General features: G+C 53.4%; 1 protein-coding gene across 12 annotated transcripts in view; it reads right to left on the bottom strand.

Annotated features, from left to right (window-relative positions):
- The window catches only part of NCOR2 (nuclear receptor corepressor 2), a 398218-nt gene that overhangs the window by 65185 nt on the left and 319575 nt on the right, over positions 1–13458 (bottom strand). For all 12 annotated transcript variants that reach the window (XM_074972263.1, XM_074972265.1, XM_074972262.1 and 9 more), the window contains 3 exons: positions 12147–12672; positions 2505–2625; positions 849–1077 (listed from right to left, as the gene is read on the bottom strand). In XM_074972263.1, the coding sequence (XP_074828364.1) occupies positions 849–1077; positions 2505–2625; positions 12147–12672 (876 nt within the window). The remainder of the gene's footprint in view (positions 1–848; positions 1078–2504; positions 2626–12146; positions 12673–13458) is intronic.

Below are 13458 nucleotides of genomic sequence, written 5' to 3'. Positions count from 1 at the left end.
CTGCTGAAATGTTGAGGTGATTGCAATGGTCTCTTCCTCTAGTGGCTGGGGGTCTGGGAAGAAGGTACAAGCACAGGCACCCGGGGGTGGGGAGGGAGTGGGGGGGTGGAGAGAAGGTTAGCTGACGGCCACAGCGTCTGTTACTGTACCATCACAACTTACAGACCCTCCCCTGTGGGGTACCGAACCGCCTCCGTTTTAACTGCACTTATCACGTCGCAGGTTCCGGCCAGCCTCAAAACTGACCACACCCAAACCCTCTCATCAAGGTGCAGAGGTTTAAAGAGCACATGCCAGGCCAACGTACAGACTTCCGACGGGAACCAGCTTTGAAATTACAAACAGCATCAGCAAGAGTGCCCAGTTCTCCTTAACCGCGGCCCCCAGGGGACCAATGCTCACGATGTGCTCTGGTGGGAAGCTCTGAATCCTTCGTTAGCGCTATCCCGAGGGGACGGCATTGAGAACCTTTACAGGAAGCTTTATGCGAGTCACAGCAGGAGTACTGATTTTTAAATGAAAGAATGGCCCCCGCCGAGCATTAAAAGCATTCTTTATAAGGACCAAACAAGGTAGAAAAGAGCGACTGAAACCAGTGCCCTGGCGCGCCTCCAGGTCCTCTACTCTCCGAAAGGCAAACAAAGGCAACCTTCCCATCCTCAGCGTTCGACGTTCTACCAGGATTTGCTGCAGGTTCAATGAGACACGATGCACTTCCTAATGAACACGGCCAATTAGCCATGCCAACATGATTCCGCTCCGCCACGCTATCAGCCTTTAAAGCTAGCTTCCACCTGCAATAGGACCCCTGTCCCCGCTCTGTGAAATCACACGCAGGCGCATCTTACCTTCTTTGTCACCCACAGCTGGACTCCTGCTCTTTCCCCTGGGGCTACTGCTTGGCTGCTGCTCCTGCTCAGTGGGCTGCTGCTGCGGCTGCTTGCTCTGGGCCACGTCATCCCGGGCAGATTCATGGGCTTTAGTGATCTGCTGCTGGTAGAGGGCCAAGGCGTGGTGAGGCACCTGAGGCTTCATGCTTCCGCTCTGTAACGTCCCGTCTGGGAATCCCTCAGAAATCTGCAGTGGGAGCAGAAAGAATGGGATGGGAGAAGCAAGACATATTGTCCCAGCTGCCGTTAACTTCCACAGCGGAGTCTGCAAGGAGGTTTAACTCCAAAAACTTGGCTCCTTTCTGGGGAGCTTTTCTCCCACCTCTGCAGACGCTCCGCTCAGCTCCCCAGGCGGGGCTCAAAGGGATTCGAACCAAGCCACTGCCCTTCCTACCACAGGCAGTAAACAAGAGAGAGTGAGGCAGCATGTTTATCTTTTGCCACAAGGCTAGCGTCCTGTTTGGGAAATGTTACAGGGGAACCTCTGATTTGGCTTGTCTAAGGCATGTGATTGCTAGCCCAGGACTGGCAGCTTAGAAGTGGTTTCAATACTATGCACCGATCTCAAGTCATGGCACAGAGATGTCTGAAAGGACGATGTGAACTTTTTGTTTGTAACGCCCTCTTTGGATCACCAAAGTACAATGGGATTTTGGCCATGTCCCACTCTGCAAACATTGCTCCTTGGCCACTGTTTTGAGTCTGGTGAAGAATAACTAGGTTGCTTTTTGTTTTTACTTCATTGTGAGGGCACCAGCAACAATGATCAGCGTGGAGAATGCACCTTCTTGTGGGGGGCTGCTGCTGAATAGCTAAGCAGGGGGAGCACAGAGAAGATTTTGGGGGGACCAGCCAAAACAGCACCTCTCTCTCTCTTGTGTTGGGTGAATTTACTGATTTCAGTGACCCCAGTGGAATTCCAGAGTAGCTCGTCAACAGAGTTGCTCTGGACTTGATGGTGTAACTGACATCACAATCTGGTCCTTAACATTCTGAGATAAAGGAAAACACTGGGCTGTGAAAGGTGTGTATGGCTGGGGTTTCTCCCGCGGCTGCTCCAACTAAGGAAGGAAATGGCTGTACAGCAATGACAAGGTTTCTTATAAAGAAACTCATGATACAATTGAACATCTCTGGGGGAACTTTCTCAGAAATCAGGAAGGAGTTGTCTATAGAGAACCCGGTGAGAGCATGCCACATGGCTCCCAAATGCCCTTCGCACAGCACGCACAGAGAACCGTGCCCGACACCCCAGTGCTATCACCCACCCATGGAGAAACACACCTGGCCCATGCAGGAGCACAATCAAGCACAGATGCCCACTCCCAAACTCATTCACTCACATCTGTTCCCGGGGCAAACAGATCGGAAACCCGCACTGTCCTCCTCAACAGATGCCCATATGAGAACACGCACGCACATAGAGGCGGGAACCCATGGCCACGCGTGCACACCCATGCAGGCGGGAACCCATGGCCATGCGTGCACAAGGCAAACTTTTGCTTGGTGCCCTCAGTCCGAGGGTTTTAAAAACCCCATGGGATGCAGAACTTGGAGGGGAACGAGCCACTTTCCTGGGACCAGGTGACGAGGGGTCTTCCGTCCGGTACTTACAATGGGGGGGATAGCAGCAGCTCTCTGCTTCAACTGCTTCAGGTCCAATGGTTTCTGAGGTGAAGAGTTCAGCCTGGCATCGGTGGCCGCATTGAGGAGGCTGGGCCTCGGAGACAGCAGCCTGCACACAGACACAGGTCATAAGGAGCCACGTACTTCCCACCTCCCCCGAGCGAGGACGCACCGGTGCCCGCACAGCCTGTGCTGGGAGGAGGCGCGGGGCGGGGAATCTTTTCGTGATGACTCTAGAGGTCATCGTCCTCACCAGCCCACCGAGAAGAAGCGGGTCACACCGACGTGTGTCAGTCTGTGTGCGCTTCACCCACTGGGGAGTGCACGTTACGGGTCCCCCCTCAGAGCCTGAGCCACAGCAGAGGAGAGTGCTACTGTCCCAGCTGGGGAGCGCTGGCTTTTCAGCTCAAGCTCCAGCAGACTCTGGAGGTCCCCGGGGCGTCAGCCAGGACAGCAGCGGTCCCTGGTACAATATACTTTGTATATTCCTGGTTAGCGCCTCCCGTACCTCCCAAAGTGTCTCAGTATTGGGCACCTGCAAGGGTCTGCTTGCTGAATAGACCATGCTTCAAGGAGCCACTGCTCGCCTTCTTGCATCAGCAAGGAGCAGTATCGACTGGTTTGGTACCTGGAGTTCTTACTTGCTAGACTTTGATCTATAATCAGTGATAAAGTAGCACAAGTCCCGGGCCATCCTAATCTGAAACAGGAAGCACACAGCGGTACGGCTAACTACTACTGCACTGAGAGCACCGGCCAGGATACAGCACCGACCTTTGGAGATAACAGAGCACTGTTATCATGGAGCGCAGCACAGCGCAGCTTGCGACAGCCAGAGCTACTCGGCCGTGGAGTGCAGCTGCAGCGGGAAAGGCAGGGCAGGACAGGGAGCTGGGATTACACAGCTACAGAAGAGGAAAAGCAGGCCAATTCCCGCCTGCCTTGCTCAGAAGGGTACGACTCCAGTGGGACCCCTGGCATAAGTCCGAAGAGCAGGATTTGGCTCAATGGGCTTGATTACTCTTTCACGTACCCAAGAGTAAATCAGGGGTAATGCTAATGAAGCCACTGCATTACCCTGGAGTGAGCCCAGGGACAAATCAGGGCCAACACAGGATGCCAGTTAGTTACAAAGCCAGGGTGCTTAGTTCTGATCTCGTATGGGACTCCAGATTTCACCAGCATGTGTGAAATCACAAGCAGGCCCAGGGCTGGAGATATCTCTTACAGCAAGACAGCCAAAGTTTGCATCCAAATTCAATACAACTGAATGGTGTGAGGAACTGAGTGATCTGGCCCAGTCAGACAGGATCTCATCAGGTCCACAGGACAAGCCGGTGCATTCTGAGGGCATTTCCTGTCTGGGCTGGCCACTCTGCGACCAGCTGGCTATCAAGCCAACTCTCTCGGCTACATAACAAGTCAGTGGTAAGAGCCAAAAGCAAAGAACAATCCTTGCACAATGTGCTGGGCTAGATGCTCCCTGCCTGAGAGCGAGAGACAATAAAGCTGCCCCCCCACCACTAGGGCATGGTTCCCAAACCTAGCCACTCAGCAGAAGATTTGGCTAGAGCTGCCAGGAAAGATTTATCCCAGGTGTGTGTCTGAGTGGGCTCCCACCTCCTCCCAGTGCCCTCAATCTCCAGATCTTTGGGTCAATCCTTCAGAAGCTGGCTCATCGCCACATTGGTGCACCTGAGCTTCCCTAAGGCTGCTGGGTGGTCCTGGCTGGGTCTGAGTCACATTTGGCCCGGCCTGGCCTCTTCTCCTTCAGGCCCTGCTCTGCTTCCCTTCTCCCACATGCTGCTGCTCCTCCGGGCTGGGCACCCTGGGAAATCTCAGGGTGTATCTGTGTCTCTGTGCACATGTGATTACCCAGAGGAGGGGGAGGAAGGGAACAGGAGCGGGGAGGAAGGCAGAGCTTGTGGGGAGGAGGCTGAAATCAGGCTGTCTTCAGTGCAGAACCCCAGAGGGGGGAGGAAACTTTCCCTCGCTTGAGGCTGGCCAAGAGGCTGCAGTGGAGGATACACCAGTGGTGCCCTCCAGCCAAACACACTGCTTCCCAGCCCCCGCACAGAGCTGCCTTCTTCACCTGGGGAGCTGCTGCCTGTGTTAGTGAATGGCCTGGCCACTGGTTCATACCCCAGGGTCTATATTCACTGGGCCGGCAGGCTGCGTGGGGCGCTGAACCCCTCCATAGCTAACTGCAGTTCCCCGTGCCAGTGCAATGGAGCAATGCAATGCAGACTCGGCGACAGACCCGCCAGGGGCCTCAGCGGGAGCAGGCTGAGTCCTCACAGCACAGGCCATTGGGGTCGCCCTGTTCCGCGGAGCAGCTGCTAACTTACACAGCTCCCCAGTATTGTTTAGCTCACTCACCGCTTTTTAGCTTCCAAGCCAAACCCTCCTAGCACCCCTGGGGAGTGGGGAAGGCTCACCCCAGAGAGGGGCCAGGACTTGCCCTAGGTAGTCGGAGCTCCTGGCTTCCAGCCTAGTGCTCAGACCACTGGACCAGGCCTCTCTCTGACCCTTCTCTTCTCTCCCCCAACCACCAGCTAGTGAAGCAGTCCAGAGTTTTAAGGTTTACAGCCTGCTCTGTTTATCGGAGCTGCGAGCTGACTGCTCTTTTCAGTCTATAAATTTCAAGGTCATTCTGTGTTCAACCTTGGATGACAAACAAGTCCGGCGAGGCCATGTGAGGGGAATAAATATATCTTTGTGCTGTGCACCCATCCTCCTTTCCCCGCCCCTCGCCCTAGCTCCATTCCCGCCCCACCAATCCTTCTCCTGCAGCAGATTCTAGTTACACGGCAGGACCTGCAAAACGCACAGCCTTGGATTCCCCCCACGAGCCTGGCCCAGGAGCTCTCTGAGGAGGAAACGAGAAGAGGGGAGGCTAATCAGAGCTGTCGTGGGAATAAATGCACAGTATCTGCCAGCTGCGGTGTATCGAAAGCTAGAAGCTCGACCGCTGTGGAAACGTAAAAGGATACATACCCCAGGGAGCCTATGCCCCACAACGGCCATGCAAAGCCATTGATGGGTGTAGGTAAGGGACTGACTGGTGCAAACTCTGGCCAGGATTTTCAAGCGACTGGTGATTTTGGGGACTTCAGACACCGGAAGGGGCCCTGATTTTCAGGCTGGGCCAGGCACCCGCCCCCTCTTTACTCAGCTCTGGCTAAGCATCCAAATAGCTGGTCGCTTTTGGAAACTTTGGCCTCGGATTCTTTTAAAAAAACAAAACAAAACAAAAAAACCCCCATACTCTTTTCGCACAAAATCAAATTCCATTTCTTTCCTAGCAAACGTAGCTTCCAGACGCACTGATGCCGGGGCCACCTCCACCCAGCTTCCACTGGCTGGGAAGAGCTCGCTGCACCTCCAACGCGGGCTGCCAGGTCACATTAGACACAAACCCTGCCAAGCAGGTAACTCATCAAAATCCACAGTGCGAGCACAGTCCCCTCACTAAAGAACAGGCCCACTGACCGGCGAGCTGTCTGGGAACGAGGATCGGGTTGCACTTCACTCATGAGCACTGCTGAAGGCACAGCACCGATTTCGGTCACAGACCCTTCAGAGGCCATTCCGGTGATGTTAAAATGCAGGGCTGGATTCTGACAGCTTTGCTCATGTTCAGCAGCATTTTACTCCACAAATGGCCTCACTGGACAGCTAGCTCAGTGGCCTGATTGTCTATAGTGCTGGGCACCCAGCAGTTCCCATCTACAGACAGACCTAGCCAGCTCCTCAGCTGGTGGGAAGCAGCGCAGTTACTCAACAGGAGCTGCTTTACATCAGCTGAGAATCTGGCCCCAGATCCTCGTGTGCCTGAAGTGGCTTTAGAAGCCCAAATTTAGGCCCTTGGGTTTTAAAAAGTCTTAACTGAACCCTCTGAGCCTTGCCTTCCCCGTCAGTCAAATGTGGCAACCACCACCTGCCTCACCACGGTGCTGGGAGGCTGAGTTAATTCAGGCTTGTAAAGCAGTTGGAGAGCCTCAGATTCATATAATTCATATTGTTACAATGTCTGTAAATTACATAAACTGCCAATTGACTAAAATGATCACGTGCGTACAGCTCTACTTGCTGGGAAAGCAACAGATATCACTTTACTGTGTAAACCACCTGCCCATAAACCGGGCTCTGGAAATTTACTCAGCTAATCTGTATGTGTGTGAAGTGGAGAATGACATCTCCAGGACACTAACTTATACACACACACACACCCCTACACTTACCTTCCATAGTGAATTTTGGGTCTCCCAAACCATGCTCTAGACATTGACAACCGAGCCCCGAAGAGCTGAGCGATGGAAAAAATCAGGGAGGGAGGTTTATGCAGGGTCCCTATGGATCTCTTGCCTGATTCAGCACCACGGAAGGGAGGATGAACATTGGCTGGGTGCACACATATCCCAGGAAAAGGATGAGATGGAAGATTGGGACTAAACTGTAAGAGTGTGACATGTGGATCCATATGAAGAGTTCTATCACAGTGTCATTTCTCATTCTACTGCAGAGAACCCCCCCAAATACTAATCCATGCACTGCAGTAAGCAGTGTTGGGCATCAGTGTAGTAAATCCAAATTCCTACTCAAATCTTTCAAATACTTAGCCTCATGGCTCGGTGCAAAAAGTCAAGAGGCCTATGAACAGTTGCAGAACTGGCCCCGTTTTCCCGGCAGTGCTGCCAGGGAGCAGGTGTTAGGTACTTGGGTAGCAACGTAACAGTGGTTGGCACCATGTCTCCTGGGCACATAACTACCAAGCACAGGTGGTAAGTGCCTTCCTGTAACTTTTACAACTCAGTCTCCTGGTTTCTCTGCTAGCTGTAAACTTGCAATGGCTAAATCCACACGGCATCACACATTCATTTACGTCTAGTGTGACCGACAGCTGAACTTCATCTCTGGCATGGATAGTGGCCTTTTTAAAGAGATATATATGAAGACAATTATCTGTATTTTTAACACTGGAGAGTTAAAGCTGTGATTATCTTTACCCTGGCCTGCCACTGCGTCGCACGACCTGCAGAACGATGGAGGGCAGCCAGCGCAGCTGTCCCTAAGCATCACTCCTCCAGCCCGGTCCTCCCCCGTCCCTCCTCATCCTGCAGAGCTACCCCACCCCCACCTGAAGGAGAAAGCAAAACACTTTAAACCACTGAATGCACTTATAACTGGAGCAGAGAGCAAAGAGGGAGAAAACAGCTTCCAGCATCCCAGCAGACAAAACTCCGTGTGTGCAGGTGTTTGCATACACACACGTGTGTATACACACACACACACTGCACCCAGAGAAGATGGCTAGGTTCTTCACCAATCCAAAGTAAAGATAAGAGCTGAGGGCTTATCTCCACAGGATAGTCACACGGGGTACAAGTCAAGGTGCGCCTTCAAACTGATAGAGGGGATGGTGACTGAGTAGGACTGCAGCAAGCATGCACTGAGCGAGCTAGCACCAGCACCACGAGCAGTGAAGCTGCGGCACATGGCTACCTGCCCAGGTACGTCCCCAGGGGCCGGGGTGTGCACAGTACAGGCTGCACTGAAGCCCATCGGGCCACGGCTTCGCTGCTACCTTCTCACGCCATCTTCTAAAGCAAAGCCTTCCCACAGGTATAGACCTCTGACTGCACAGTAGGTAATCTAGTAAAACGCCCCCTGCTGACAGTCAGTCTGGTAGAAGAGGGATTGCCCAGTTCGGCTGGGGTTGCTTTCTAAAGACTAAAGAAGCTACTTGTATCCCAGAGTAAGAGCGTGTCCACATGGGGAGTTATACCAGTATAATTAAACCGGTCTAGTTGTACTGGTATAACTGGCCAAACTTTCCCAGACAGCCAAGCCCTGAATCCCTGCAATATCCCATATTTCAGCACAATGGCTGCTAAGCAGAGTGGCACAAGGCCCCGGGGGAAGCCTGTTTAATGTTTAACGTCCCTGAAAACTGATATTAGTTTGCCAGGGCAGATATGTACTGCCTCTGGGGGGAGCCTGGGACAAAGCGCGGTTCCCGCGATTGGCTCCGGGAAGCTGATAAATGCTGTTGTTGTGGTGGTGTGAAGCTGGGTTAACAGTCAACCTGAGCGCTGCCCTCCCCCTTTCTCACGGGGATTAGTATGGGGTTTGCGGGGAGGAGGGAGGCTGGGCTCCTTCCTCTGCCTAAAGGAGAAACAACAAATTCAAACAGGCCTGAACTCTGCAGCAGGAAAGCCAAGAGCGACAGGGCTAGCCTTACGGCACTGTCAGAGTCGCCTTAGGCAGCACAGCCAGGACTCACCCGCAGCCCCATCTCTTAGCAGCTTTGCAGCAGAATCTGCCGTTCCCACAGGAAGTACGAACAGCATCTTTGACTCTATTCTGTGAACTGTGCTCACAAGTGCTCGCTAATAACCTCACCATGCTCCATGCAAGTGCAGCAGCAAAGCCTAAAGAGCTCATGTCTCCTTCAAGTACACGCTGGAGAGGGCAGGCTCATCGAGGGGAACTTGTTGCTTTCCCATTCTTTGGGCCAGCCAGGCTATTAGCTCTCAGTACCAGCTTCCTAGCCCTGAACCACATGCCCCACTCTGATAGGCAGGGGGTTAAAAGGGGCCAAGCTAGGCTAATTGGGGAAGCAGCCACAGGTGTGGCCAGCTCAATTAGGGCCCAGCTGGCCATGATAAGAGGGCTGGGGGACAGGAGCTGGAGAAGTCTCACTCTAGCCCTGGAGTGGGAAGGGCTGGCTGCCTGGGAGCAAGGTACCTGAAGCACAGCAGTGCTGGGGAAGGGCAAAGGGGAGCTGGGGAGCTCCAGCCTGGTAAACCCCCAGGCTGCAGGCCTTGGTAAAGGCCCAGAAAGGTACTGGGGCTGCCGAGATACAGCCTGGGAGTAGGCAAAGGCAGCAGGTCCAATGATGAGTGGCCATTACAGACTGCAGTGTGCCCCAGTGAATGGGGGGCTGGATGACAACTGGCCGTAGCCACTCAGGTAAGGTGGGCTTAGAGGGTTGAGGGTTCCCCTGGGAGGGGAGACCCAGAGAGTGGGGGTACTGCTGGGGCAGAACTCCAGAGTAAGGGGCATCGGGGTCTGGTAGGGACACGGGGGCCTGAGGCAGGTGAGCCACCAGCCAGCAGAGGGTGCTCTGAGCTGGAATCAACCTAATTCTCAGGACAACCAGCAGGAGGCGCCGCACCGGTGAGTCATTTCGCTACACCCCTGCATCCTGCTTTGCTGTCAAACTGGCTTCCCCTCCCCCACAAACCAGTTCCCCACGGGGAGTTGGGACACCTCCCTGGCTCTGTGTATGTAGGGGGGACAACTCCCATCGCCAGGGGCCCCTCCCCAAAAGCAATTCCTCACAAGGGGAGGGGAGGGAACCAAGATGGCTCCCACTCACCCATAGAACCAACCGCTGCTGAGGGAGGGCAGAGGGGACCAGTGATGGAAAATCAATTTTAGAATTTGTTTTTATAAATTACATCTTTCAAGGAGGCTGGGGATTGAGGAATCGGTTGGCTGAGGGGGAGGGCACGTGGGACCGGGTGGAGGGTACAGTTGCTAGAATGCTGCCTCCTCCAGAAGTCTGGCCACACCCCTGAAAATCCTAAATATTCACCTCCTTGCTAATCTAAAACACCCTGCAGCTGCTTCCCTGTCTCCACATGCAGCCCCAAGTTATCATAGAACATCAGGGTTCGAAGGGACCTCAGGAGGTCAACTAGTCCAACCCCCTGCTCAAAGCAGGACCAATCCCCAACTAAATCATCCCAGCCAGGGCTTTGTCAAGCCTGACCTTAAAAACCTATAAAGGAAGGAGATTTCACCACCTCCCTGGGTAACCCATTCCAGTGCTTCACCATTCCAGTGAAAAAGTTTTTCTTAATATCCAACCTAAACCTCCCACACTGCCACTTGAGACCATTAGTCCTTGCTCTGTCATCTGCTCCCACTGAGAACAGTCTAGATCCATCCTCTTTGGAACCCCCTTTCAGGTAGTTGAAAGCAGCTATCAAATCCCCCCTCATTCTTCTCTTCTGCAGACTAAACAATCCCAGTTACCTCAGCCTCTCTTCATAAGTCATGTGTTCCAGCCCCCTAATCGTTTGTGTTGCCCTCCGCTGGACGCTTTCCAATTTTTCCACATCCTTCTTGTAGTGTGGGGCCCAAAACTGGACACAGTACTCCACATGAGGCCTCACCAATGTCAAATAGAGGGGAATGATCATGTCCCTCGATCTGCTGCCAATGCCCCTACTTATACATCCCAAAATGCCGTTAGCCTTCTTGGTAACAAGGGCACACTGTGTTATGGGAGGAGCCATGTCTTCATTTTCCCAGTGTCTAGGGGGGAAAATACGGGAGATCCCATTAAAAGTCCGATCCCACTCATCATGGCAGAGGCGTAGAGAGTTGCAGCATGTGTGGGCCGGTGACCTGCCCTGCTTTCCTCATGGATAATTAATGTCTAGATGTTTAAATGCCTCTCTCCAGCCCAGGAACAATTCAGACCCCAGTCCCCTCTCCATGCTGTAAGTGAGAGATCAAAGCAGCTCCTTTCCTGCAAACAGGATGCAGCCACTGAAGGAGAAACTGCCCACTGGCCCTTACTGAAATTGACTGAGTTAATGCAATAAGCCACAAATCCCAGGTCACAAGAGCCTGCCAGCGATAGAGGACAGGAGCGTATTGCAGCCAGTGACCTCTGTCTTACTGCTGTCCACAGCCATCTATCGTGGGTCTGTGACACAGCAGGGCAGCATAGCGCCCTTTATTCCACTTTCCCTTCAGAAGCTGTTGCCAGCACAAGGTTCAAAGACACAGGCATTAAAGAGCTTTCGACAAGGGCTGGCCCGATGAGAATGGGGATGGCAGGCATTAGAGATGGGAACTACTTACTTGGTCAACAAATGCACTCATTGCTAGTTCAGGATAAAGACCTAATTAATAAAAATGCTTCTTCCCCCCCTTTACTTCTGTCGCCCCCCTCCATCTTAGGGGTCCAAACATCAGTTAATTATGCCTGTCAAGCTCACTGTGAGGTAGGCAAGCCTTATCATCATCCCCATTTTATAGATAGAGAAATAGAGGCCCGGAGAGATGAGGTGATTTGCCCAAGGTCATACAGTGTGTCAGAGGCAGAGCTGGGAGAAGCGCCCAGGAGTCTGGAGCTTTCTGCTCTGCGCCTTAGGCCCCCAATCACTTCCGCACACCCTCACCCAGAGCAGCACCATACTCCGCAAACGGTCTCGCTGATTTCTGTGGAGTGGGTGCACCTCAGCCTGAGCAAGGCTGGCACGATCAGCTTCTGTATGGTAGGCATGAAGGAGACAGGGCTACGGGACTGCAGAAGGACCCCACGGGATCTCGCCTTGCCTCCTGGCTCCAGCCACGGCCGATGACTGGCACTTCTCAGGAAAGACCTCATCTGTCATGCATCCCTGACGCTGGCCTATCACCGTACTTGGGAGAAAGATCTCCCCAGCCACAGCACGAGCTGCTGACATCCCATGGCCTGAGACATGACCTCCTCTGCAAGAGGCGTGCCAGCCACACAGCTGCCAAGGCTCCCAATGGCAGGGAGGTTATCCAGCCCCTTTGCCAAACCTGCTTTGCCGGCTCTGCTCCCCAGGCACCTCTTCTTACCTGTTTTTGTCCATGGCGTCCTGCTCGTCCATCTCATCCGCGCTGCAGGTGGCGCTGGAGTCGCTGTCGGGGTTGAGCCCGGCGGCTTTGCCTGGTTTATGACTCTCCTTCTTCTCAGCTTTGGGCGTCGCCTCTTCTCCCGCCGCGCTGCTGACGCTTTCTGTTTTCTTCTCGCTCGCCTTGTCTCTCTCTGGGGAGTCCTTGCTCTCCTCCTTTTTGATTTCGCTCTTGCAGGGCTCCTCGCTGGACTTTTCCTCTGGCTCCTCCGTCTTCACCACGTCTACCACCAACTCCTCCTGCGGCTTCTCCTCACTGCTGGCTGGCTCGGCAGCTGCCTCCTGGGGCTGTGGGGTGGTGGTAGCAGTGGGATTAGCTGCAGTAACAGCATCAGCATCCTCTGCCTTGAGGGCAGGTTCTGCACCGGAGTCTCGCCCAGGCGTGGGCTTGGGCCCATTCTCTCCACTTTCTTTGGCTTCAGGCCTCGGCGAGGGAATGCTCTCGGTATCCGAGCTGTGATTTACTGCAGCTGAAAGGAAATCAAACCAGAATCAATTTCTATAGAGTTCGTTACTACGCCATAGACATCTAACACACAAACATGAGGCAGACACAAGAAGGAAGGTACTTCCCCAGCTTTGTGAAACACTTTCATTCCCTACGAAAGGCCAAATTCTCTTCCCGGTTACGCTGGAGTAACCGCACTGGGGAAGCAGGATGCACCAGTGTCAACTGGCAGCAAGAATGGAGCCCTACATTTGGAAATCACCAGTGTCAACGTCCCACCTGAAGCAGACGACAGCATATGGTTTATCATTTCCCCGCTCTCCTTCTCCAGCATCCAGCACATTACATTTCAGCACATTCAATTCAGCAACGGCCCAGAGGGACCCGACTGCCAGGGGTGGGGGCGGAAATGATTTCAGAGCTTCCATCAGTTGGGTTTAGGCTTTGGGTGGCTGGGATCTGAGCCATTATATCCGATTTCCCCATATTTCAGAGCAATAGCCGCGGGCTTGGCCCATTCCCGGATCACTATACTTAAATGTCAAGAAACAAAAATGGACACTGCCTTGATCTTATCTAGAGCTTTTCATCAGTAGATCTCACAGTGCTTTACAAAAGGAGGGCAGCATCATTAGCTCCCTTTTATGGCTGGGGAAACTGAGGCCTGAAGTGCTTTGCCTGAGATCATCCAGCAGACCAATGGCAGGGCTGGGAACAGACCTCAGCTCTCCTGAGTTCCAGTCCAGTGCTTTAACAGCAGACCAATGGGAATCCCCATCACAATGCAGTTACGGGTTTTACACACCAT

Source organism: Natator depressus, chromosome 15 (assembly GCF_965152275.1).
Source record: "Natator depressus isolate rNatDep1 chromosome 15, rNatDep2.hap1, whole genome shotgun sequence".
In the NCBI taxonomy this organism is placed as follows: domain Eukaryota; kingdom Metazoa; phylum Chordata; order Testudines; family Cheloniidae; genus Natator; species Natator depressus.
Note: the sequence above shows the minus strand (reverse complement) of the source record. Positions and strands in the feature narration are given on the sequence as shown.